Source organism: Gracilinanus agilis, chromosome 1, assembly GCF_016433145.1.
Source record: "Gracilinanus agilis isolate LMUSP501 chromosome 1, AgileGrace, whole genome shotgun sequence".
In the NCBI taxonomy this organism is placed as follows: domain Eukaryota; kingdom Metazoa; phylum Chordata; class Mammalia; order Didelphimorphia; family Didelphidae; genus Gracilinanus; species Gracilinanus agilis.
Genome location: NC_058130.1, coordinates 3,142,018 through 3,167,975, shown reverse-complemented (window position 1 = coordinate 3,167,975; position 25,958 = coordinate 3,142,018). Strand labels below are relative to the sequence as shown.

At 53.4% G+C, this 25,958-nt stretch overlaps 1 protein-coding gene across 2 annotated transcripts in view; it reads right to left on the bottom strand.

The window, feature by feature from the left end:
- CRHR2 (corticotropin releasing hormone receptor 2) overlaps nucleotides 1–25,958 on the bottom strand; it is an 84,634-nt gene that overhangs the window by 5,986 nt on the left and 52,690 nt on the right. The window contains exons 4-10 of one of the 2 annotated variants that reach the window (XM_044656763.1): nucleotides 24,191–24,276; nucleotides 23,542–23,544; nucleotides 22,324–22,430; nucleotides 21,580–21,697; nucleotides 20,038–20,191; nucleotides 19,508–19,568; nucleotides 10,941–11,013 (exon numbers count right to left, since the gene is read on the bottom strand). In XM_044656763.1, coding sequence (XP_044512698.1) covers nucleotides 10,941–11,013; nucleotides 19,508–19,568; nucleotides 20,038–20,191; nucleotides 21,580–21,697; nucleotides 22,324–22,430; nucleotides 23,542–23,544; nucleotides 24,191–24,276 — 602 coding nt within the window. The remainder of the gene's footprint in view (nucleotides 1–10,940; nucleotides 11,014–19,507; nucleotides 19,569–20,037; nucleotides 20,192–21,579; nucleotides 21,698–22,323; nucleotides 22,431–23,541; nucleotides 23,545–24,190; nucleotides 24,277–25,958) is intronic. The other variant, XM_044656761.1, reaches the window with a different exon arrangement.

The following is a 25,958-nucleotide window of genomic DNA, read 5'->3' as shown; positions in this document are numbered from 1 at the left end:
TAGCAGAGCCAGGGCAGGTCTTGGGTCTCTGGGTCAGCTGCTGAGACCTGGCGTGAGCTTCTTCACCCGAAGCTAGCAGGAAGGCAAACTAGAGTCTGGGTCTCCTTGACTCCTTTGAGACTAATTAGATGAATGGGGCTAAGAGTGCTTGTGTGATGAGCGGTCAGGCCAGTGCTCTCTCAGTGGCCCCACTCGGGAGTGGGCCGATCCTCAAAGAAGCAGGCACTCCTGGCATACTATCCCAGGGTCAAAGGATGCTAGAGTTGAAAGGAGTCTCAGCAGCAGCTCGTCCAGGCCAGGTATGAACAAGAAACCAGACCGGAACGTCTGTGACATGGGATCAATCACCCAACACCATCCCGAAGGCTGGCAATAACGAATTGATGGTTGGGTTCAAAATCTGGCCTCAGACACTTCCTAGCTGTGTAACCTTGGGCAAGTCACTTGACCCCCATTGCCTAGCCCTTACCTCTCTTCTGCCTTAGAACCACTACACAGTATTGACTCCAAGACTGAAGGTGAGGGTTTAAATAAAAAAAAATGAATTGATGGGGTGAAGGGAGACTTTCTAACTCTTAATCAAGTGGGACTCATGCCAGAGACCTGAGATTGGTTCTATTCCTAGGAAGGAAGTTCAGAAATGGAGTCAACTGAGGGCTCTTATTATCTAGCTGGCTCGAAAGACTTCCTTGTCTTATGGAGAGAAAATCTGTAGAGGTCTAAGTCCTGGAATGGGCAACCTAAAGGCTTGCTTTTCTTTAATTGAAGCGCCGAAGGCTCTAGGCTCCAGCTAAACAATGGAGGACAGAATCTCATTAGCCAGTACCGTAGCTGAGGCCTGGAGGCTGGGAGGGTGGTGCAGGGATAGAGACTGAGAGAGAGAGAGATGTGGGGGAATGTTTCATGGCCATTTCCCGTACTAAGCCACTGCATTAAATGTCTTTAATTTGAGCTAGTTCTGTCCTCTGGCTGACTGGTAAAACACTGGTGGGGGCTCGTGAGCTGTGGTTTGTGTGGTGGAGAGCCGCAGACTGGCTTGACTTTGGAGTCTTCCTTTCTGGGGGAATCGTGCAAGGGGAGACCTCTCAGGGTCTAAAGCAGGATTATTAACTCTTCCCTCCTGGTTGGCCACCATCTGGCACCTGTCCTCAGCGGTGCCTGGAACCTAATTTGCTGAGGAAGTGTTTGTTGATTGTGTTGCTGGTTCTCTTGAAGCTATTGGCCTCCCCCACTTTCCCTCCTCCCTGGGGCCCCATCCAGAACTTTCTTTAGTCCCTCAGCAAAGGAACAATTTGTGGAGGAACAGCTAGCCCGGCGGCTGGCCTCAAGCCAGCTAGCGCAGCGTCAGCTCTAGACACAAACATGGGCCAGACCTGACCTGATCTTTTCCTGAAGGGACCTTACAGCCACTGTGACCTTCTCGGATGGCATTTAAGAGTCGAGCGTCTCTCCCTTTCCCTCGCCCTTCCCTGGAGAATCAGCTTAACATTTAAGAAAGCGGCCCCTGGCCATGTCGCCTGGCCCCAACGAGAGAGTCAGCTCATTTGGGCAGAGCCAAGGCTCAGGCTGGTGTGGCACAACACTGAGTGTGAGGGCCGAGCCCCAGCGAGGAAAGGATCTTCTTCCCCCGAGGCGCTGAGCCCTCTCTGTCCTCCGGTGTCAGCCGTGACCTCCCTGAAGCACTACGGACATGGGAGAGAAAGGAGGTTCTCCCCCATCTAGACTCCTGGAGCACGCAGACAGATGGCACCCGGGGAGCCTGCGCTAGTCCCAGGCGGGCACAAGCTCGACACTCTTTTTCAACATCAACATTTCAACAAGGCAGCCTCCCTTGGTGATCTGACTCAGGCTGTAGGCTCTGGTAGTGGGCAAACACCAACAATTCTACCCCCACGTCATCTCTGGCTTTTGTCCTTTTATCCCCCTCCCATGGTGGCCCCCACCCCAGGCCAGGCTCTCCTAGGACCTTTGCAGGGACCTTCTCTTTGCTCCCTAAATGCTGCCAGCATAGTGGTTGTGAAGCCCAAGCCTGACCAGGTCATGACCCAGCTCAAGAGCCCTCGGTGGCTCCCTATTACTTGCCTTTATAATAAAACAGAAACTTCTTGGCTTGGAAGTGAGAGCATTTGACAGCTTGGTGCAAACCTTACTTTCCAGCCTCATTTCCCGGGGCATCTCCCGACACACCCTGTATCCCACCCAAGCGAACCACGAGCTTCTTCTGGACTGGAGCGTTTTCTTCTCCCACTTCCAAGCCTGTGCACAGGCTTCCCCCCAACTCCTGTCTGGATTACTTTGCCTCTTGCCCTCACTTTTGGAATCCCTCATCTCCTACAAGGCTCAGGGAAGTGGCCACCTCCCCCAGGAAGCCTTGCCCGAGCCTCCGGCGGTCAGCATGGGCTCCCTCCTCAAACCCCCTTGGATGGCCCCTCCCTCCCTCCCGGCTTGGTGTCCAGCAGGCGCCATGATCCCGGCGTGGGGGTGCAGGGATGACAGCAGCCCCGCGACTCTCCCCAAAGCCCCTCCTCCACAGAGGCCGAGGAGGCTCAAACACGAACCCTTAATGCTTGCCAGCAGCACAGAACGTCCAAGGTGGAGGAATGCCGGAGCCTGGCCCTTCTGGGGCGGAGGCCTTCCCGCGCCTTCTCACCCGCCTCCAGCTGCCGGGGCCTCCCTCCGCGTTAGCTCTCCTCTCCTCTGGCTCTTCTCCTTACAGACTTGTCTGCATCTTGGCAACCCTCAAGAGCAGGAACCGTGTTGGGTCCCCCGTGCCTGGCGCATAGTAGGAGCTTCATAAGAGTTTGTTGAATGGCTTACAGAGAGTTAAAGACTGAATCAGAACCAAGGGGAGGCCGCCGGCCCGAGAGTCAGAGGCCAGAAGGAAATGCTGCCCTCACGTCACTGGAGCAGCAGCAGATCAGGGCAGCCGTTTGGCTCCTTTCTGTCCCTTCCAGATGGTGGGACCCCCGGGCACGGCCGTCACCAGCTGCCCACGGAGGATCCCAGGAAGCCGAATGGAGGAGGGAGGCCATCCCCGACGCGGAGAGGCGACGTGGGGTAGCCTGGCAATTCGGGGAAGACAATGATGTGCTTCAGTGCCCTCTTGAGCCAACGAAGCGCCTCTCTTTCTCTTTCTCTTTCTCGTCAGACTATCTTTACGTACAAGACAAAAAACTCAATGACGCCTCCGGGAACTTGGGGTCTGCTGGGGAACGTGGCCGAGAGCCCAGAGATTCCGGAGGAGAGTGACCCGAACAGGACAGCCAGTATGGGGGAGGGCCCGAAGGCCCTGGACAGGCCTAAGCTGGAAAAGAGAAGACTCGGGGCCTGGCAGGGCTGCCGTCAGGTATCTGGTGCTGGGCATGGAACAGGGAAGAAACTTGAAACTTGGTCTCTCTACCCCCCAGAGTGGAAATGGCAAAGAAGCAAATGTGGATCGAAGCACAGAAGATGCATCCAACTTTGGTCTCTTTCATGCTTTTCCTTTTCTTCTTATCAGTCTTGTGTGTGTGCCCAGCAGAGAGGCATTGTGTGGTTTAGGCCAGTTCCTATCTATTATGAAGCAGACAGACACCTCGTGATCCCAAAAGCCCCCTCTGTCTGTCTGTCTGTCTGTCTGTCTGTCTGTCTGTCTGTCTCTCTGTCTCTGTCTGTCTCTGTCTCTGTCTCTCTCCCTCTCTCCCCCCTCCCTTCCTCTCTGTCTCTCTGTCTCTCCCTCTCCCCCCTCCTCCCACCTCTCTCTCTCTGTCTGTCTGTCTCTGTCTGTCTCTCTTTATGTGAGACTCGGTTTCTGAGGAGGGGAGGGAGCTGCAGCTATTGGAGGTGCCGCTGCCAAAGCAGAAGAGGGGGAAGCTGTCTGGAAAATGGAGGTAGTCCAGCCCTGGGGCTCGGCGCTCTCCATGCCGCCTTGGGATCTGGTGGCCAAGTTCTTCTCCTTTTGAGCTGTTGTGTTTGCTTCTGGCTCGGCGGCCTCTCGGGGTGGCCCCTCTGGCTCCCCCGCCCGTGTCGCGCCCCCTCGCTTCCCGTGCAGGGCTGCGTGCCGGTGGCCCAGTTTCTTTTGAACAGGAGGCGCCTCTCCAAGCACGGGTTCCATCCCAGCAAGCCTGGGGGGTATCTGAGGGGTCGCAGTTTGCATCCTTGCAGGGGGTTCTCTTCTTCACGATGCTGATTCCCCGTATCCTCCCCGACTCTGTGGGCTTTCTGGCTCGTCTCTGGATTTGGTCTCCTGCCAATGGCTGGTCATTTAGACTGGTTTTGTCCATTCTATTTTACACCTGCCGCTCTCGGCGCTCTGCGGCCTGGCACGCCAATACGGCCACTTTCTCTCTCCCCTTCCTTGTTCTGTTGAAAGCCCTCTTGATGGCATTCAGAAGACTCCAGCCAAACGCCTACTTTGCCAAGCCCATAAAGGCACTCCATCCCTGGCCCAAAGCCCGTCGCTGCCGCCTCTTAAACGAGGGTCCGCAATGCCTCTGCTTTCAATGCCATCATCATTGTCGCCTTCATCCCTCCTCCCTCCCCAACCCGAGCTTATGCCCGCCTCTTCTTTGATTTTAGTTTAAAGCCGCTCATTCAGTGTTCCCAGGAGCCCCTGGTCACTGCCCCCTGGAGTCTGGGCACGGGTTAAGCCACGTGGATCACCCAGCGTGGTCCTTGTCCCAGGGGCTCCAGGGGCCTCAACGTGCCAGCACAGGGCAAGTGCCCAGGATCCACCAGTCCACACGTGAGCTGCCATCATATCCTCCATGAATTGACTGGCCTGGTGTTGCCATCTTGAGAGAGCAGGAAGAGCACCTGGAATCCAGAGCTTGACCCCTCTGGCTCCTGGCTCGAACCCTGGCTGGCCGGATAACCTGGGCCAAAGCATGGAAGCTCTCCCCATCCTCAGAAAGAAAACCCCGAAGTTTCTCATCGGTAAACAAGGATGTGGCTCCTTGCCCTTCCCGGCCTGAGGAGGGAAGGAAGAAGCTGGCACTGGGAGCTTTTTAGCCCGGCGTGAGTCCACGGCGTCAGGGGGCAGCCAAGAGAGCTGATGACAACTGAGGCCGCATTTGGGGGACGAGGGGGGTGACGGTCCTCAGGGCTCAGCCCTGGGCAGGCCAGTCTGGGCATTCTTTGGTCCATTTGGGGCGCCACGACTTCAGGGAAGGGGAGGCGAGCCGGTGAAGGATCGCCACGTCATGCCTTCCAGGGTCTGGTGGGAGGAACAGGGAGAAGAAAGCCTGGGAGGGGGCTGCGGCATCCCGGCCTCCGTGCAGAAGGGACGAGAGGAAGCTCAGGAGGAGATGCCGTTTGTCCCCAAGTATCGGAAAGAAAGCTAGACCGCTTCTGCAGCTGGGGGCAGCAGATGGAGTGCTGACTTCAAGTCAGGAAGACCCGAGTTCCAATGTGGCCGCAGACACCTGGGCCTGGTACCCTTCAGCCCTGGCTCAGTTTCTCCATCGATATAAAATAGAGTTAATGATAACAGCACTGACCTCCCGGGCTGTGGCGAGGATCAAATGAGATAATGGTGATGAAGCGCTTATTTTAACCCGGGCTTGGCACAGTGGAGGGGCTTAAGAGATGCTTTTCCTCTCTCCCCCTCCCCCCAAAGCAGAATTGAGAGCCATGGTGGGAGTTAGAGGGAGAGATTTAGGCTTCTGTCAAGAGGCTTCCTCGTGGCGTCGGGTTGCCTTGCAAGATGGCGGCTGTCCCCGAGTAAGGGTTGGAGGGTGATTTCTTGGGGAGTCACGGCTTCTTCGGTGGTTTGGTTCAACGGCTCAAGAGAAGCTTTGGAAGCGAGCCAAGATGGCCCCATGAGTGTGGGCTGGGCACGGCCCCCGGGAGCCTGCCGAGAGCTGGGGCTGAGGGAAGGCGGCCGGCCGGAGAGCCAGGAACAAGGCGGATGTCCAAGCTGATGGCTCCACAGGCTCTGGGGCGACCGGGGGGGCGGGGACGGTCCGTGACGGATCCGCTTTGTAAAACGCCGCCTTTCCTTACTCTCCCTTAATTAGGGCTCCGCAATTAGGCTTCTGCTGGGCACAGCGTGGGAAGAATCTGCTCATTAGCGCCTCATTCTTGCATCGGCTCCTTCCGGGGGGGCAGCGGAGGGGGAGAAAGAGGGGGATGCTGAGGGGAGAGTCTGAAAGCCGGAGGGGCCTTTCCAGGGAATTTCAGAAGAGGAAGCCGAGACCCGGACTGGGCTTTGGCCCGGCACCAGGCGAGGTCCAGGTTCTGTTAGATGGAATCTCTGGGAGCCGGGAGTCCACACTGTGATTGACGGGTGGATCCGCTGGATGTCGGAATGTTCCCAGAGGGCCGTGCGGACACGGGAGAGGGCGGTTGGCCCGGGGGGGGGGGTGTATAAAACCGCCCTGGCAGGTTCCTTTCTTTCCCTGTGACCGGAGATCAGGGGATCCTGGTCTTGGTGGGATGGAGACTTCCGGGCTCAGCCCTGCAGGCTCCTCCTGTTTGTTCCTGTACCATCACCAACCTGCAGCAGACCATCATCTCTGCTTCTGCTGCCCCAGATAGTGGGAAGTCCGTCATCTTGGCTATCCGGGTGTCCCGGGGCCCGGGAGGGAGCCGGGAGGTGGGCAGGAGGAGACGAGGGTGCAAAGGGGGCACCTGAAGGCTGGTGAGGCACGTCATCTAGTGAAGAAGAAGCTGAAAGATCTTGCGGCAGTTCGCCCGCTCTGCTGGGGCCGTGGCCAGGCTGGCCCAGAGAGAAGCTAATCGTCTGGATTCTTCCTTTGCCCGCAGTTGGAGGTTCATCAGCATCATTTTAAATTAGGGTCTCCCAGTACCTCCGTCCAATCCCATCGTCCTCCCTGTTAAATACAACCAGAGCTAAAGGAGCTTCTCAGACTCCAACGCTGCCCAGCTGAAGAGCCGTCATACGCTATCGATCACCCCAGGTGGGCCCGGAAGGGGCCTCGTCCACCGACCTGCAGGATCCTGCCTGGACGCCGCTACGAAGCAGGGAGGGGCCGTCCCGCCCTCCGTCTCTACTTCATCTGCATCCGTCTCATAGAGGACTATCAGGGGGTCTTTTATTATAACAGGTCCAAGTCACGAGACTGCCCACTCCTACCCGACCGAGACAGCAGCACAAAGTGGTCCTGCGGGAGGGCCGAGCATCTCCCTCGCACCAAGCCGCGAGATGGACCGAGTGTGCCCGTCTGGACTGCTGACGTGGGGAAGTGCTGGCTCTGCACATTCCGGGTTCCGGCTGGCCTCACTCCGAGAGAAGGGAGCGAACGGGCTCGGCGAGCTCTCCCCCTGCTCTACGCTAGCAAAGGGCTCCTCTAAAGCTGAAGGCTAACGGGGGGCCCAGAGGAGAAGGTGGAGGAGCCTGGGAGCACCTCCTGGGAGCCAGGCATCCCCTGGGGGGCTCTTCTCAGGGGCCCCGAGCTGGACTGTCTGAGGCAGAAGGTGCTCAGGCCTGCTTTGCCGCTTTCTTCTCCAGTGGATTAAGGCAAATGGGGTTCCGTGACAGCTAGGAAGTGTCTGAGGCCAGATTTGAACCCAGGACCTCCCATCTCTGGGCCTGACTCAATCCCCTGAGCCCCCAGCTGCCCCCCAGCTAATACATTCTTGACAGAACTTAATGAGATTTTCGAGTTTTAAGGGAGAGGAAATGATCATGGAAATGGCTATTCCGGCCCTGATGGCGACCCGCAAAGAGGGAGGCGCTGTTGGGTCCGAAGGGACGGACACCTCGGATGAGTCTGTCTTGGAATGTGGGCGCCCGAAGGAGAAGAAAGCCAGGAGGGATCGCAGAGGCCTTTCTATTTGGGAAATCCAGCTTGCCGAGGGCTCGGAGAGGCCCCCAGGGAGCTCCCCCGGCCAGGGGCGCCTGGAACGCGGCGCTCAACCAGGTGCCCGGGAAGCCTCTGCCCAGGAAGTGGCCAGCCTCAAAGGGAGGCCGGCCCGCTTTGGTTCTCCAGTCAGAAAGAAGGTAAAGCGGGGGCAGGTGGCAGAGGGGAGCCGAGCCGTGCCTCGGCTCTGTCAGGAGAACGAGAGACGCTCGGGCCGGCCGGCCGCTGCCGAGGAGGGCGGAAGCGGGGCCAGAAAAGGATCGGAGAAGGGGGGCCTGGGGAGAGTCCACCATTCCTTCTGCTTTCTCCCTCGAGGAGGACGGCCTCAGGGCCGGACAAGCCCCCCTGCAAGTGCCCGACGGGACGCTGATCGGCTAGACGGTGCCCGGAGGAGGCCGGCCTAGAGGATGCCGAGCGCGGAGCCTGCTGGAAAAGAACCCACTGAAGAAAGCGACGGCGTGTGGCCAGGAGGAGAGAAGATGCCGGGGTGGGAGAGCGGCCGGTGCTTCTCCCCGTGCCCGCAGAGGAGGGCTCGCCCAGTAAGGTGGCCGCGAGGACCCCGGAACGGAATCCCCAAAGGCAGATTTCGACTCGCCGTCGCTACCATTCGAGGCGGCGGGGCTTCTCCGAGCTGAGGGGGGCCCCTTCCTGGGGATCTTGTAGGGGGGTTCCGGGTCAGGTGTGGGAGATGGGCTCTGACGGCTCTGATTCTGCAGTGGTTTAGCACATCAGTCATTTGTCCCCTAAGGACAGACATCACAGCAGATGAATGAGCTTGGACAGCGGGCTTGTGACACTTATTCCCAGAGGGCAGTTCTGGAGAGGGGCCGAATGAGGGGTCCTTGGCAGCCGGAGGGCGAAGGTTCTGCCCAGCTATGCTGGTGCAGAGTGGGAAGTGACTTGTCCAAGGTCACACATATGCGAAGTCTCGGAGACAGGATTTGAACCCAGGCCCCCCTCCCTTCAAAGCCTGCTATCTTTCCATTCTACTTTTCTCTCTCTGCAAGGTGCATTTTCCCGTGTTGCCTGGGCCCTTCAGAAGACGATGTAACTCGTGTGAGAACTGGCCACTTTTTTCCTGATCTTCAGGTGGCCTTTTGCCTATAAACGGCACAACATCTCCTGGTCATTTTTGCCAAATATATTTACGAATCTATCACGGAGGAGCAGGTGACTTAGTGGAGAGAGGCCCAGGACCAGAGAGAGGAGGGCCTGGGTTCCAATCTGCCCTCAGCTATTTCTTCGCTAGATGACCCTGGGCAAGTCACTTAACCCCAGTTGCCTGGCCCTTGCACTCTTCTGCTTGGAACGGAGACTTCTGGATGCTAAGACTAAGACTGTCGGGCAGGGATAAGAAAAGCTCTCACTTATCGCTCGTGCGTCCAAGAAAGCACAGCGGAAGCACCGCAGACGGGGGGCTCCCCCAAAGCTGAAGCAAAAGGCACCCCCACTGCCCGCCCCATCTTGCTCTTCCATCCCCCGTGCCGGCCGGCCCTCGGGGGAGTGCGTGTGAGGAGGGAGAGGCAGAGCCGAGGAGAGGATGCTCCGGGCGGGCAGGGCAAAGCCGAGCGCGTCTCCCAGAAGAGCCCGGCGAGGTCGGGCATTTTCACTCCCATCCTGCAAACGAGGCGGGAGGCCGAGAGCCTCGGCCAGCCCCGGCGGCCAAAGCATCCTCTCTGCTGAGAGCAGAGGCCGCGAGCCGCTCCGGCCTCGCCCTGCCAAGCCTGGCAGAAGTTGCCGAAGGGGGCCGCCAGCCTCGGGTGGGAACGGCCGTGAGGGCCCTCGAGAGGGAAGGTGCCCCCTCCGGCTGCGGCCGTTGCCTGGGCACTGGCAGCAAGCAGAGGCAAAGGCCAGACAACCGCGAAGCAGATTCCTGAGGCCGGAACAAAAGGAGGGACTCCGAGGGGACGCCTGCCGGGCTGTCACGAGGGAGCCCGAGAACGAAGGGCCGAGAGACGGCTACGGGGACTGCCCTGACGGAACGGCCCAGGAAGGGCCTGCCTGACGGCAGCTTCTGGAACAACCCGACAAGCCGTGGCCGAGCCCACCCAAGGCCACAGGCCGGGCTGGGGCTCTGCATTGGAGTGAGCGCAGGGAGGAGCACCGGCTTCGGCCGCAGATGCCCAGGGTTCAAGCCCCAGCTCTGCTGCTTTTCCGCTGTGGGGCCTCTGGCCGTTTGACCCCTCTGGGGGCCGTTTTCTGTCCTCTATAGAGCGGGGTGTTGGGCAAGCCGGGCACTGCAAATGCAAAGTTCTGGACTACAACATCAGTGAGACGAACCGTGAGCACGTGGACGGGCTCATGAACAAGCCAAGCTGGACAAACCTCCGTCCCCTTTTTAGCAGGGGGTGCTGGCCTGGCAGGCGAGCCTGGCATCACTCACCCGCATTTTACTAAGCCTCTCAATGGCGTCTCTCACGGTGTCCTTGTGGACAAGATGGAGGGAAAGAACTTGGATAACAGAACAATTCAGTGGCTTAGGAGCGGCTGGATTACAGGATCCGGGGCCACGGAGGCAGCGACCAACGCAAAATAAGTTAGGCACAAGTCTAGTGGAGAGCCATGGGGGTGGGGAGACAGAAAGGCATCCAGAGACACAAAGAGACAGAGACATGGAGAAAGAGAGTCAGAAAGAGACACAGAGAGAAGACTGACAGAGACAGAGAGGGAGAGACAGACAGACAAAGATAGACAGAGAGACACAGACACAGAGACAGACAGACTGACATAAAGAGAGACAGAGACAGAGACAGAGAGACAAAGAGAGAGACAGAGAAAAGGGGGGAAAGGAGGAGAGGGGGAGAGACAGAGAGGGAGGAGGAGGAGGAGGAGAGGGGAGGGAGGGGAGATCAGAGCCAGAGCCAGAGCCAGAGCCAGGCTGGTTAATCATCTGCTTCAGGACCCAATATTCCTCTAGGGAATCAATATATCTCTGTTGAATGACTGATTGATTGGCCTCCTACTCAGAACTCAAGTCCCGGAGCACAGTGTTTGAGCCCATGACTCAGCTCTCGGTAGAAGCTAACCTGAATGGCAAGTTCCCTCCAGCAGCTCCTCAGCCCATCTTACTGAGAGGTCAGACACCACGGGGACATCACTCACACATTCGTGTTGAATGGGCTCTCGTTATGGACCTACCAGGAGCACCAGGATCACTGGGCCTTGATAGATGTAGTCCACATAGTTCCCTGGTTCTTTGCCAAACCAGCATCTGTAAAGAAAAGAGTCATGTGTGAGTGTGCCTGCAGATGGAGGCTTTCACTGGCAGAGACCAGAGCAAGGCTCTCCAATTGGCTGGCCCTCGTGTGCTGGGCAATCTCTGGGGAAGACGAGGTCTGACCCTTTGCAGACACAAATCCCAAGACGTCTACTGAGAAGAGCCCATCTGATTTGGGGTTTTATTTTTGATCCAGTTCTGTTTGATTCTCTTCAGTGCCTGCCTGAGCCATGCTCCTTTGTCTGTGAGTGAAGTCCAGATGTTGTAATGTTATCTTGCAAAGCAATATGGAAAGCAAGATGATGGACAGTTACCTGATTAGAACACGGAATGGACTGAACCTGGCAGGGGCTGGCTTGTGCCAAATCAGTCGATGCTCAAGTATAAAAGGGAGGATTTGAACTGAGACAGGGTCCCTCAATCTGAGATGTTTGGGGTAGTGGGAGGTTTGTGGTGGTGGTGAGGGTAGGCCTTGGGTCCACTTGAATTACTAGCAAACACCACCGACCAACCTCATAGTCCCTGATCCTGTGATACCTTTATACTGCGTAAGCTGTTCCTGATTCATACTCCAAGGAGAAACAACAACATCCTTCAGCAAACAACCTGATTTGGGTGAACCAGACTGGCTCTGCCAGGCTGGCAACTGGCAATTATCAATGAACAACTAATAATCCTGATTACCTTTGATTCAGTTACCATCTTTGTCAGCATTAGCTTAGATCAAGATCTTCCCGTTCCCCTCCTAAGCCTGAAGCACATTAAATCTTTCTGGTGTCAACTTTATCTTGAGGCTTAGTGATTGTAAGCTTGGGCCATCTGAGGGGAAGGAGAATAGTAACATTCATAGCAAGATATAATCCGCAGTCAACCTCTCGCGTTATCCTACTAGGCTAGATTAGTCAGTTAGAAGGATCTGTACAATTCTATTCCCAGATTCTTCATTTCGCTGGCTCTTCTGGGTCACTGTTATTCTGAAGTTGACTTTAGCAGATTCAATACAACTATCTTGTGGGCCCTTTGTGTTTCACTGTCACAGCTTAAGTTTTACACTTAGGTATCACTCACACACACACTCAGCTTCAGCTCCTTATATCACCAGGACCATTCCAACAATGTTCGGCTTTCTTCTCTGAGCTAAGCTGTCCCACAAATCACCTTAATTCAAAGAGCTACAGGATCTCTCTGCATCTCCCTGCCCATGCGTAATTAAGGGAGAGCTGTTATCTTACTAATGAGCCTTGCAAGATGCAGGTGGATGCCAGGGAACCTGGCCAGTCATCTCCACAACACTGGCTGTCCTTTAAGAAAGTCTGGTCTCTTATGGTTGTGACAGTGGACACAGTCTACAAGCTCTCCATAGCAACAGGAGAGATGAAGGGGTTGTTGCTAGCCCTGCATTCCAGACTTCCACCCAATCATACCGTTTTCTATCATCTAGATCAACTCAGCTTTGGTAACCAATCATATTGTTTTCTATCCATGATGCGTCCTGTTCTTTGTTCTCTCGCACTTCCTCAGACTATATAAGGGCCAGTAAGCTCTACCTCCTTGGTCTTCTGGCTGACTAAGGAGCCAAGAGAACCTTTTATTGGCCGTTGCCAGTCTTACCAATATATTGAGTGTGCTTGGAACTTTGTGCCTCAGTTCACCTTAATTTCAATTGCAATACTATTTCAGAATGATTTCCTTGACATCACCTAGTGAGAATAGCCAGTTAGGTATTATAAGTCATTGGAAAGCATACTGGTTTTGGAGTCAGAAGGGTTAACTTCATCCAACTTCATCTCTGCTCCTTCAATACTTGTGAGGCATCAGGCAAGGCACTTAACTAACTCAATTTCCTCATCTGTAAAATGAAGGGTTGGGACTAGATGACTTCTGCGGTCACTTTCAGCTTGGGACAGCTTTGGTGATGCACCAGGATCCACAAAGAGGGTGACCAGAGCAGAAAGGACCTCAAGTTCATGCCTTGGGAGGGATCACTTGAAGAAACTGAAATAACTGAGCCTGGAGAAGAAAAGCCTTTGGTGGGAGCTAGAATGCCAGTGATCCCCAAGTATCCCAAGGGCTGCCCGGTGGAGCAGGGATTAGACTTGTTCTCTTTGGTCTCAGATTGAAGAATGAGGAAGAGTGGGCGAAAGCAGCAAAGAGGGGGATTTAGGCTTGTTGCCTGGGAAAGCTTCCTGACAAAAGGTTCTCCTTCACTGGAGAGTTTCCAATGAGATCATGCATATAAAATTAACTGGTGAACTTCAAGTGCGATGTAGCTGTTAGCTATCATTATTATCATGAGAACTATACCCAAAGAGTGCTAAAAGACTGTCTGCCCTTTGATCCAGCCAAACCACTGATGGGTTTGTACCCCAAAGAGATCATAGATAAACAGACTTGTACAAAAATATTTGTAGTTGCTCTTTGTGGTGGCAAAAAACTGGAAAACGAGGGGATGCCCTTCAATTGGGGAATGACTGAACAAACTGTGGTATCTGCTAGTGATGGAATACTATTGTGCTCAAAGGAATAATAAACTGGAGGAATTCCATGTGAACTGGAAAGACCTCCAGGGAGTGATGCAGAGTGAAAGGAGCAGAACCAGAAGAACATTGTACACAGAGATGGATACACTGTGGTAAAATCAAATGTAATGGACTCCTGTACTAGCAGCAATGCAGTGATCCAGGACAATTCTGAGGGATTTATGGTAAAGACGCTACCCACATTCAGAGGAAGATCTACAGGAGAGGAAACACAGAAGAAAAACAACTGCTTGAACACATGGATTGATGCAGACATGATTGGGGATGTAGACTCTAAACAACCACCCCAGTGCAACTATCAACAATATGGAAATAGGTCTTGATTGATGACACGTTAAAACCAGTGGAAATGCTCGTTGGCTATGGGGGGGGGGTTGAGGGGGAAAGTAAGAACATGAATCATGTAACCTTGGAAAAATTTTCCAAAAAATAAAAAATAAAAAAAATTATTATCATGAGTTTGTGGTCATGGCAGAGGCTGGGGGACTACTTGTCAGGTATGCATGGAGGGGACACCTTGTGTTAAGTAAAATATGTCTGAATGACATGTTTGTTGAGTTCTCTTCTGCTAATGAAGTTTGGGGCTTCTGTGTAATTCTGAAATAGTCAGAGAACCAGAGGAAGGACTCTGCTATGTTGGGACACATATGGAAAGATGAGATGAGTGGTGAGATGAGGAATTATCCAGAAGAGATGAAGGAAGGATGAAGTCTCAGAAATAGCTGAGCCTCAAAGAAGACGGGCCAGTCATGGGACAAGAGCAAGGGCTACATAAAGGACCGAGGCGATGACCCCTGGGGCTTTTTGCATCTTCTATGGAAGACTTAGGGGAAAACTGGGACAATAACTAATTATGCAGGAGGAGAAGGCATGGGTGGGCTACGGTTCACACCAATGGGATGAGTACTGCTTCCTGCCAAATTGATGTCTTGATGCCATAGGATGTTAGAGATGGAAGGAACACAGGTCTAGTCTAACCTTATCATTGAACTGATTAGGAACCCAGGCCCAGAAAGCAGAAACAACTTACCCAAGATCACAGAACTAGTTAGTAACCGGGAGGACTTGAACCAGGGCCTTTTGACCTTCATCTCACACAAGGTCTTCTCCCTATACGTGGCATAAAAATCAACCCCACAAATGCAGGATCACATGTTTTTGAACCAAAGACCATGGAGAAAAGATTGGAGGGAGTTAAGAGGCCTGCAGGCTCCATAGGAGGCAGTGGAATGTTATGCAGTTGCCATAAAAGCTAATGCCACTTGGGCTTCATTGGAGGCATCCCCTGCAGGATGAGGGGTGCGATCTATCTGTCGGAGAAGAGGTCCAACCAAGCCTAAAAGCCAGACAATGGGCCAGATGACAGGCAGTTTTCTGGCTGGTACAAGTGAGTTCTTGAGGCCTTTCAGGGTAGTGCTCCTGTGTCTACACCTGGGATTATAGCTCCAGTGAAGGAACTTTGGTCAAAGATTCCGTTACCTTTATGACTAGTCACTTTGCCTACTACGGACCTCAGTTTCCTCATCTTTAAAGTGAAGAGATCGGACAGGCAGGCCTTTGAGATCCTTCCTAATTCTCCAAGTGTGATTCTGTGATCCTATAATTAGAGATAAAAACCCAAAAGGAAACCCTGGGCCAAAGGTAGGGTTTGGCCCTATTCAGATCAGAAGAAGCTGCCAGGCAGCTAAGGTCAAGGACCTCCGGGTAGTCCTCTACCTCAGCCTCCTGATTGTGGGTAGAGAATGGGCCCTCAAAGCCACCAGAAGTCCTGGCTCTGACATCAACTTACAGTGTGATCTTGGTCCTCAGTTTCTCTGTCTGCTGAGCTAGAATGATGCTCCCTCTTCTGCCTTTCCCATAAGTGCAATCCTGAGGATCTGATGAGATAATGTATCTGAAAACGCCTGGTGAACTCGTGAATAAAGTCCTGCATATAAAGGAGGCGAGTCCTGGTGATCGGGGATGAGGGGAGCAGGAAAATGCAAGGTCCAGGAAGGCAGCTTCTCCCTTTGTCCATGCCCTCTGCACTGGGTACTTAGCAAGTGCTTGAGAGGCGCTGTGAACTAGGACGAATGGTGACGCTGTCTTCCTCGGTTGAGTCACTATGCCTGACGTGAAATGGGCAGGTTGGTCCCAGAACTGAACAGCAGGAGGTGAGCAGGCTTGGTGGCCTCTGAGAAATCACAAAGTTCTTGTAATAATCCCTCTCTGAAACAAAGGCTCATTTTCTTAATACCAATATTCTGCCAGTGACGCCATTGGGCTGTGAGTCATGGAATACCAATCCAGGGAGGACTTCAGTTGAGAAATTTCAAAGGTCAATGGGGAGGAGCCTGGTGAGATGAGGAATTATCCAGAAGAGATGAAGGAAGGGTGAAGTCTCAGAAATAGCTGAGCCTCAAAAAAGATGGGCCAGTCATGGGACAAGAGCAAGGGCTACATAAAGGACCGAGGCGATGACCCCTGGGGCTTTTTGCATATCATGAGACTACAAGGAAGGCTCTGGCATGAGGAGTGGCTCCACTGGCGGTGAATGTAAGATAGGCCATGGCAGGGGATGGCACAGGGTGGGCAAACATGGGACGGTTTTGTTCCGACAGACACATTCTTGTCTGTGGAAATGTTGTCTCCTCCATTAGAGTGGAAACTCCCTGAAGGCAAGAAACTCACTTTTGTCTTTATCTCCAATGCTCAGCACTCAAAAGAGACTGGGCTAAATGAATAGCTCTTACTCTGCAGCCCAGTGACTTATGGGACAAGGAGATGAGGCCCACTCAGGTTCTGGCATGTAGGAAATGTGAGAATTCATGTATATATATAAAATATACTGCATTGTTTCTCTGTGTCAGGGTCCTGGATTAGAGGCTCCAATAAGTCTGTTGATGTTTACATTTCCTTTGTTCTTAGGAACTACAAGGAATATTACCCTCATAAAACCTGATTAATAGATAAGGTTCTTCCTGCTAGGCTCGACTGCCCCACCGTCACCTATGGGGGAGGGGAATGGTTGAGGGTCTGGATGGACAGCACCTCTTCATGAACTATTCACCAATCAGAGATGTCTTGGAATGTCCAAGGTGGAGAACTGAATAACGTGCTCCCAAATTGTATGTATAGACCAGTATGAAGGGACTTCCTGGTCTTTGATTATTGAGAGGATCACCGGCCTACCAATTTATTGGTTAAATGCTAGCCTGAGCAATAAATTGGCATTCTTACCCCCAAACAGTCTCTCCACTATTGGTTCTAAGAGAAATTAACAAGTGGGGGCAAGAGAGTTCCAAACCAAAGCAGCTTCGTCCATCTGGAGAGCACCAGGCCACCAGGGTCTTGGTTTCCATTTTAGCGTCCTTCTCCTCCTCTTCCAGCCTACCTGCCAGCCTGTTCCATTTCCACCTCCACCTCCACACTGGCTGCTTTGCCTTCTCCTCTGTTTCCAGCTCTCCTTCCACTTTTGTCCTTCCCTATTAGAAGGAAGCTCCCGGAGTGCAGAGGCCACTTTGTTTTCTTGTTTGAACCTCCTCCGTGCTTAGTCCAGGCCTCATACAATTAGAGGGAATGACCTGCCTCCTTGCAGGGGTGGTGGGGGGGGGTTGGGGGGGTCCATAAGGTGGATGAAAGATCCAGGAAAGTCTGGACTGCTGGTAGAAGCAAGGCTGCTGGTTTAATTTCACTGAATGCAAGAGCCCAGTCCGGAGGACTTCATGGTGGGAAAGGTTAAGGAAGGATGCCCATCTCTCCCCCAGTGCTAGGAAGTCTCATCAGAGAAAGCCAGGCACTCTCCAACCACCTTCCCCATAGAAGGGAGGGAAGGGACGATAGAAGAGAAGAGAGAACCTGCCAGTACCATGGCCAGAGGAAAAGAGAGCGTGGTGAGCGGAGTCAGCACTAAAGTCAGGGACAGCACCCTGATAATACCAGAAGCTGGACCTTGTTGCCTCTGGGTAGCTGGAGGGGAGGGGCATGAAAGGAAAAGGAAGAGAGTGGCCAGCGTGTAACACTGAATCAAAGGAGCAGGAAGAGGAAAACTTTCCAGCTGGTAGTGTTAGGCTGGGGGCAGCTAGGTGACACAAAGGAGAGAGGGCTGGCACTGGAATCCGGAAGGTTCCAAAATTCAAATCTGGCCTCAGCTGCTTATTCTCTTTATGACCCTGGACAAGTTGCTTAACCTTGTTTGCCTCAGTTTCCTCATCTGTAAAATGAACTAGAGAAGGAAATGGCAAACGACTTCAAAATATTTACCAAATAGGGTCATGAAGAGTTGGGCATGACTGAGCAATTTTACTTGTTCTCAGACCCAGGAGAGATTACAAGGCTTTGAAAGGGTGGGCTGCACGCTCAACATGCCTGGGAGAGGCTATTCCTCTTCCTCTCCAAGATGTTTTCTCTTGAGAAGAGGGCCAGGAGAACCTTGAGCTCATTTATTCTCCTCCCCTGGGCAACTTATACCTCCTGGCTATGACTGGTAGCTCTCCGGTGTGAGATTCTGGAGACAACCTCTGGCTGCACTGCGAGTAAGTTAAGGATCGAGGGCACGTGGCACAGTGTTAAGTCTCTGCCTTTGGATACTTTGAAGGCTGTGAAGTTTGGTGGAAAGGGCCTTCGGCTTCCATTAGAAGCTCTTAGATTTTGGTCCTAACTAGTTCATTAATACACGGTGTGGCCCTGACAGAGAACTGCCATTATGAGCCTCAGTTTTCTCATCTGCAAAAATAGAAGAAACTCTCCTACAACTTCATCTTTTCTAGAGGTTCGAGGAGGATAATATGTATGCATGTGTGTATATGTTTATGTTTATGTATATACATACAGAAATATGTATTATCCTCCTGTATTATATCCATCCATCCATCCATCCATCCATCCATCCATCCATCCATCCATCTATCTATCTATCTATCTATCTATCTATCTATCTATCTATCTATCTATCTATCTTCACCATTTGGGAAGCCAAGAAAGCTAAAGTAACTCCATTTTGTCTGCAGTTGCTCTCTTCTGGCCCAGCCCCTGGTCATGTTGTGGCCCCCGCCTAGTCGTCGACTTTCCTTTCTGCCGGAGCAGCAAGGACCGTCCTATCTATCTATCAGGGACAGGTTGAAAGAGATGGCGAACCTGAAGAAGAGCCTTTCTTCTCACCAGCCTCAGGTCCTGCCCAATCGAAGGCTACCACATCCCGTCTTCCCATCCTGCAAGCTCTCAGCAACAAACCTTGCCCAATCCTAAGGTTCCGCACCGCCAATTCACCTGCCTAGGTTGAAAGCTATGCTACACAAGCTTTGTCTTTTTATTCCTTCTGGGGATCTCTGCCCTGTGGGGTTCCCTTGCTGGCAAACTCAACAGACCCTCGTTGGTTCTCCAATTTCTGAATTGGGGTTGGTTCTGGTTCTGGTTCTGGTTCGTTCTGGCGCTGATCATTTTACCCACACCATCTACCCGCATGCATATATGTGACACATTATATCTACGAGAGAGAAAAGGAAGCTTGTCGACTAGCTCCTGCAAAGTGGATTATCTGTGGGCATTTCCCCCAAGCCCACAGTGGGGGGACTTTGCTTGTCTCCTGCCCGGGCTGGTGTAAACACAGCAGAATGCCATTCTGGTGTCACTCGGGAAAATGGAGGCAGTGCCACCTCCCTGGCCCCCAGCCAAAGCGGGCAATCAAGGCAATCCTGAGGCGGGGCTGCTTATCACCTGGGAGCCCTTCGGCGGCTCCTCCACCCTCCTCCTCCGGAAGACGAAGGGATGGGGCCGGGGGGCCTCGAAGGTCCCCGCTAATGCTAAGTCTCGGATCCGCTAACACTGTGGCTTCCGGAGCCGAGCAGGGAGCGGGCCGGCTTAATGAATGTTTGCTCTTCCTCGCCTCCTGCTCCTCTCGGGCCACCCAGGTAATTAGGAGCCGACTCAAGGCCCCACAAGCGCACCCCGGGACGACTTATTTCACTCACTGCTCGTCTTCGTAGTAGAGTTTGCCGATAGCCCAGGCGACGATGATGGGGCCAGGAATGACTGAAAGAGAGACAGACATGATGGCTCCGATAGACATCCGTGTGAGGAACGCCGAGGGGACATGCTAGCACGGGGCTGAAGGCGTCTTTCACTTATCTACTTACCCACCCCACGAATGGGCACAAGCCTGTCCCCCTGAATGTTCCTCCCTCTTTGGTCATAGTGCACGTCAACCTAGGTTTGAATAAGAGGCTCACCAGAGGCCATGGAGGGAAAGGAGATGTCTCACTGCTGGGGGTGGCCACAGAATGGGGGGAGCCAGACAGACATTTTCTGGATTATCCATGCTCGGGGAACATATTCCTTGTGTTTGGATTATCAGTGCCTCACTTAGCACAAAGAATCAAGTGGAGCTGTCCAGGGGCAACATGGCCAGAGGCAGGACCCAGAATGTCTCCCTCAGCTTTGGGGGTGGCCCAGGACAAGTCCCTCCCCCCCCCCCGCTCTGCATGGCACACCCATCACTTACACCATCCAATGAACAGGAAGACCCACTTCCTCAACTTGTCTGTGGAGTAGGTCATGACAATGGCCGTGTGGAGGTAGCAGCCTTCCACGAACATCCAGAAGAAGTTGGTCACCACGAAGTAGTTGAAGATGGTGGTGATGCATCGACACCAAGCCTGAGGGTCGTGGAGGGGGTGAGATGGGCACTTGAGCTGCCTCTTAATGGGCCTCAGACACCCTCCTTCTAGCCTTGGGCCCCCAGAGCTTGGGACTTGGGAGGTGCTTAAGCTATGCCTGCTGGACCTCCAGGACGCCACTCTCACCCCCCGCTGATGGCTTCACGACCCCAGGCTTAGTCCAGTCCCTCAGCAGTCTGGGTCGACAACGCTGAATCCCCCATTTCATGACGGGAACCTTTGTCTTCCCCACTGAGGCCTCCCATCTCCCCTTCCCCCGACAAACTCAGAGTAGATGTCTTTGACCATCTGTCCTTCCTAACCAACATGGAGCCTTTCTGGCCCGAATTCCAGCCTGCAGCTCAGCCTGACAGGCTGGGCAGCGTCTTCACACAGTCTCCTCCCCTCCTTTCCACAGAAATGCTCCTTCTTCCGCCTGTTCCTCCCACCCCCTCCTGGACCTCGCTTGGCCAATAACCTTGCCGGAACTCATGAAGAGTCAAGTGGGCAGAACCAGGAGAACACTTTCCCCGGGAAGGCAGCCACTCTCCTTCCCTTCGGGGCTCTGGCCAATCACGGCGTTGGTTTGGCTTCACTCTACTTACGTGCTACAAAGGAGAGAGGTGTGTGTGGGGCGGTGATGGTGGTGGTGGGAGGTTGGGAGAGCCACAGAGAAAAGGAGAAAAAGAAGCCTATCCATGAAGCCTTCCCAAGATCCACAGAAGAGAACAAAAGGGAAGAGTGCAGCCAAGCAGGCCGGGACTGGGACTATTTCATCAAATCTGATACACGCTTAAACTCCCCCCACCTTACTTTCTGTCTCACTAGCAGTTGTAAGGCAGGAGGGTAAGGCTACAGGCAAATGGGGTAAGTGACTTGCCCAGAGTCTTACAGCCAGGAAGTATCTGGGCCCAGATTTGGGCTCTCTCCACTGTGCTGCCTCACTGCCCCATAGTCACATTTTTTATTCTTTTTTTCTTAAACCCTTCCCTTCTGTCTTAGAATCAATACCATGTATTGGCTCCGAGGCAGAAGAGCAGTAAGGGTGAGGCCATGGGGGTCAAGTGACTCGTCCAGGGTCACCCAGCTGGGAAGTGTCTGAGGCCAGATTGGAACCTGGGACCTCCTGTCTCTGGGCCTGGCTCTCCATCCACTGAGCTACCCAGCTGCCCTAAGCCACATTTTAGCTAGGGGGCAGCCTGGGGCCAGTTGCACCTAGTGAAGAGAGTGCCTGGAAGAGTCCTTCACACATGACGATCCCATCCATCATCGGGCCAGGACTCGAACTCTGGACAGCTCCCTGGCATCTAGCAGTTGGGCCCTGCCTCACAGACGCTCTCCCTGCCTGGGTCCTCCCAAGGGCCCCTGGCCACCCCGGCACCCACTACCTCGTTGTTCTCATGGACCGTGTGGTCAATCAGCTGCAGGAGGAACCAGACCACGTTCCGGAGGATGAAAGTTGTGATGAGGTTCCAGTGAATGATATTCCGGAGGCAGCGAATGCTCCTGCGGGGAGGTGGAGGCAGTGAGGTGGAGGCCTGAGCCCCATGTCCGTCCTCCATTTATCTTCCTAAAGCCCAACCCAGGGCATGTCAGCCCCTCCTTAGTACCCTCCAGTGGCTCCCTCTCCTGGGCGAGGGGGATAGAGAATGAGGAGAAGGTGGGGAGGAGACGAGTGATGTCAGAGGAGTGAGAGAGCCTGGAGAGAAGGGACGTGGGAGACGAGAAACAGAGGAGGAAAGGTGGAGAGACAGAGAGAGACAGAGAGACAGAGAGAGAAACAGAGAGAGAGAGAGAGACAGAGAGAGAGAAACAGAGAAGAAACAGAGAGAGAGAGAGAGAGAGAGAGAGAGAGACAGAGACAGAGACAGAGACAGAGACAGAGACAGAGAGACAGAGACAGAGAGAAACAGAGAGAGAGACAGAGAGACAGAGAGAGAGAGAGACAGAGACAGAGAGAGAGACAGAGAGACAGAGAGAGAGAGACAGAGAGAGAGACAGAGATAGAGACAGAGATAGAGAGACAAAAACAGACTGAAAGAGAGAGACAGAGAGACAGAGAGACAGAGAGACAGAGACAGACAGAGAGCTCGAGAACAAGTGTCGGTGTGAGGAGAGGAGCTGTGACTCACTGCAAGCCGAGGAAGAGCAGGAAGGCGGCGAGGAGAGCCCCCATGGACACGCAGTGACCCAGGTAGTTGATGATGAGCGCTATCTTGTAGTGCACGTCATACTTCCTCTGTGGGGAGACAGACACACAGACACATGGACAGAAGCAGAGACGGGGGGATGGAGAGATGAGCTGGTCCTTGAGGGATGCCAGGTCCAGGGAGGAAGCTGCCCTCTTGCTCCCTTTGCCCCAGACACCCACTCAGGCCCAGGCCCAGGATTCCCTCTTGAGCATGAAGCCCAAATAAGCTCCCTTCTGGAGCAGTAGGGCAGGGACCCCTCTCCCCTGTGGGCACAGAGCAGCTGGCTGGTGGGGGGGACATAAGGTTTCCTTGTTTTCTATCACCAGGCTGGGGCCCAGGTGTGCCCATGACACCTTAGGTGTGACAATGACATGCTGCGCCACGCTGGTGAAGTCACTTGGTTCCTCTGGGACTCAGTTTACCCTGCTTGCACGTCTCACCAGGTGTTATGAGGAACCGGTCCTGCTGTCTTTGCCTACCCGACCTTGAAAGCTTAGCTCACTGGCCATCTTCTTAGAGCCATGGCAGCTGGCTTAATATTCCTGGGACTGGTTTAGACCAAGCGGGCCAGCCAGGGGATGGGATTCTCCACCACAGAAGGCTTCTGGCTGGGGCCATTTAACGAGCTCCTTCAGACCCAGAAGTGCTTGGCCAACAGGGGTCACACGAGATGATCCTGTGCAGCCCCTCCTCCACCCCCACCCCCAATACGCTGAGTGAGGAAGAGGAGGGCCCTGCCACAGCTCCGTCTCCCCCAAGGTCACGGGGCCAGAGTAACGCCAGAAAACTACAAAGCGGGCTGGACGCCTCGTTCTGGTGACTGGCGGGGCTGAAGGATGGGAAGGAGAAACTGGTGCGAATTCCAATTAGACGAGAGCTCTGTCCCGGGGCCGTTGCCCGAGAGCCAGTTGCTAACCATTTCCCAGCACAAACTCGTGTGGCATCTCCATGGCAGTGCAGGGATGACGGAGCGCTTTCCCTGGGAGCCTGCGAGGCGAAGCGCCGGCTAATAAATAACTCGCCTTGCCAGATATGCTTTAGGGAGTCCTTTGAAGCAGCTTCGCCAACATGATCTGACCGGAGGCTGGCAGGGCTGCCATCTCCCCTTAATGGATGAGGAGATTAAGGTACGGGCAGGCTAAGGGACTTGCTTGGCACCTGCTGGGGCTCGCGCCCAAGATGCCACACTAGGAAGAAGCAAGGGGAGATTTGAACCAGGTCTCTGGGTTCTAGGTCTACGATTTCCCCTCCCACATCACGCTTCTGGGGTTCCAGATCATGTCCCCGAAGGATGTTGTCGAAGGATGGACTTCATTCCTAGAGAGAGTCTCAAGGCTTTCAGACTCCCATCTGGGGAGAAGCTAAGGGTCGGGGCCTTATCGGGGTCAAAATGGGGGTCTGCATAAAGTGCAGAAGTGGATTTTCTTGGGCGCCCCCAAGCTGGAAGGGAACAGCCTTTGCCTAGAAGTCTCTCCCAGCCTTCTTGGGTCTGCTTGTTGTCCGCCTCCCTGAGACTGCGGTGCGTGAGGAGGAAGGAGCTGGGAAGGGGGGTCCTGGGGCACCCGAGCTCATCCCAAGGCTCTCATTGTACCAGTCTGCCCAAGCAGGCCTGCGCCCTTCCCTCTTGTCTCCTCCCTGGTTGGTACTGCCCAGGGCCGATTCCCTGGAGGGGCTGAGGAGGAATGAGCCCCGCTGCCCGGAGGACCGCGTGCTCCATAACACAGGCATCTGCCAACAAGGCTTCCGGGCTGGGTTCCTGGAGCAAGAGAGCTGGGGCCGAGGAGAGGTGGAGGGAGAAGACACCCACCTTGTCATCCAGTATGGGCTCACACTGGGAGTAGTTGATGCGTGAGGCCCACGTCCCATTGTCTGTGCATTCTCGATAGGCGTTCCCTGCAAATAAGACAACGGGCAGGTGGTCAGAAGGCCGAGGACTGAGGGGAGGATGGGGGAAGCAGAACAGGCGGCTACCAACCAGCTCGGGGAGAGGAGGGGGATTTTATCAAGCACCTTCCCGAAGGCTTGGGGTGTAGTCTGGACTTTACTGTTGACTTGCTGTCATTTTTCATCTTCACATTGGAATGTGAGCTCCTTGAGGCAAGGGACTGAGTTTTTCTGTGGATTCCAGGTCCTAAACACAGTGCTAGGCACACACTAAAAGGCTGGCTGATCATAGATAAACAGACTTGCACAAAAATATTTATAGCCGCGCTCTTTGTGGTGGCAAAAAACTGGAAAATGAGGGGATGCCCTTCAATTGGGGAATGGCTGAACAAAGTGTGGTATCTGTTGGTGATGGAATACTGCTGTGCTGAAAGGAATAATGAACTGGAGGAATTCCATGTGAACTGGAAAGACCTCCAGGAATTGGTGCAGAGTGAAAGGAGCAGAACCAGGAGAACCTTATACACAGAGACGGATACACTGTGGTACAATCAAATGTAATGGATTTCTGTACTAGCAGCAATGCAATGACCCAGGAAAGTTCTGAGGGATTTAGGACAAAGAACACTACCCACATTCAGAGGAAGAACTGCAGGAGTGGAAACACAGAAGTAAAACAACCACTTGAACACTTGGGTTGATGCAGACATGATTGGGGATGTAGACCCGAAAAGACCACACCCATGTAACTATCAATAATATGGAAATAAGTCTTGATTGACCACACATGTTAAAACCAGTGGAAATGCAAGTTAGCTATGGGGTGGGGTCCGGGGCAGGGTTGAGGGGGTGAAGGGTAAAGTAAAAACATGAATTATGTAACCATGGAAAATTTTTCTAAAAATTAAAAATTAAAAAAAAATAAAAGGCTGGTTGACTGATTGATTCATCTCTCTGGGTTTCAACTTCCACATCTGTAAAATGGGGTAACAGCACCTATTCAGTTGTCAAGATGTTCAGATCAGATACGAAAGAAACTTTAGAGTAAAGACCAGCCCTCCTCCCTACTGCCACGGTCCACTGTGAATTGTCATGCTCTGAGGTCTGTGTCCCCACTCTCGGGCCCTCTTCTTCCTCTCCAACTAGATGGTGTAAATTCTGGGAAGGTGAATTTCCAAGGATACCAGAAAGGAAAATCGGCTACAGGAGTCGGGAGATGCCTCATGTTGTCTCCATCCTTTGGCAATTCCTGATCCCATCAGTTTGGGCACCTCTCCACTGCTGTGCATTGCTGTCCCCTCCCCAACTTAGCAGATGGGTCTGGGAAGAGAGAAGCCCCTCTCTTTTGAGCAAACTGGTTGGAACGTTTTGCAAATATTTGATAACTACCTCTGAGCATCACAGCAAAGCACACGAGGCTCATTCTTTCAACATCTTGTATATGAAAGTAAGTTCCTCTTCGGACTTGAGAGTATCGCCAGCAGCATATTCAGAAAGCAGGAAACAGCTGTTACACGCTTTGACCAGAGGCCTTGAAATTGGGGATAATCAGAGATGATTCCCTACAACATTCTCTTTCTTTCCTTCTTTCCTTCCTTCTTTCTTCCTTTTCTTTCTTTCTTTCTTTCTTTCTTTCTTTCTTTCTTTCTTTCTTTCTTTCTTTCTTTCTTTCTTTCTTTCTTTCTTTCTTT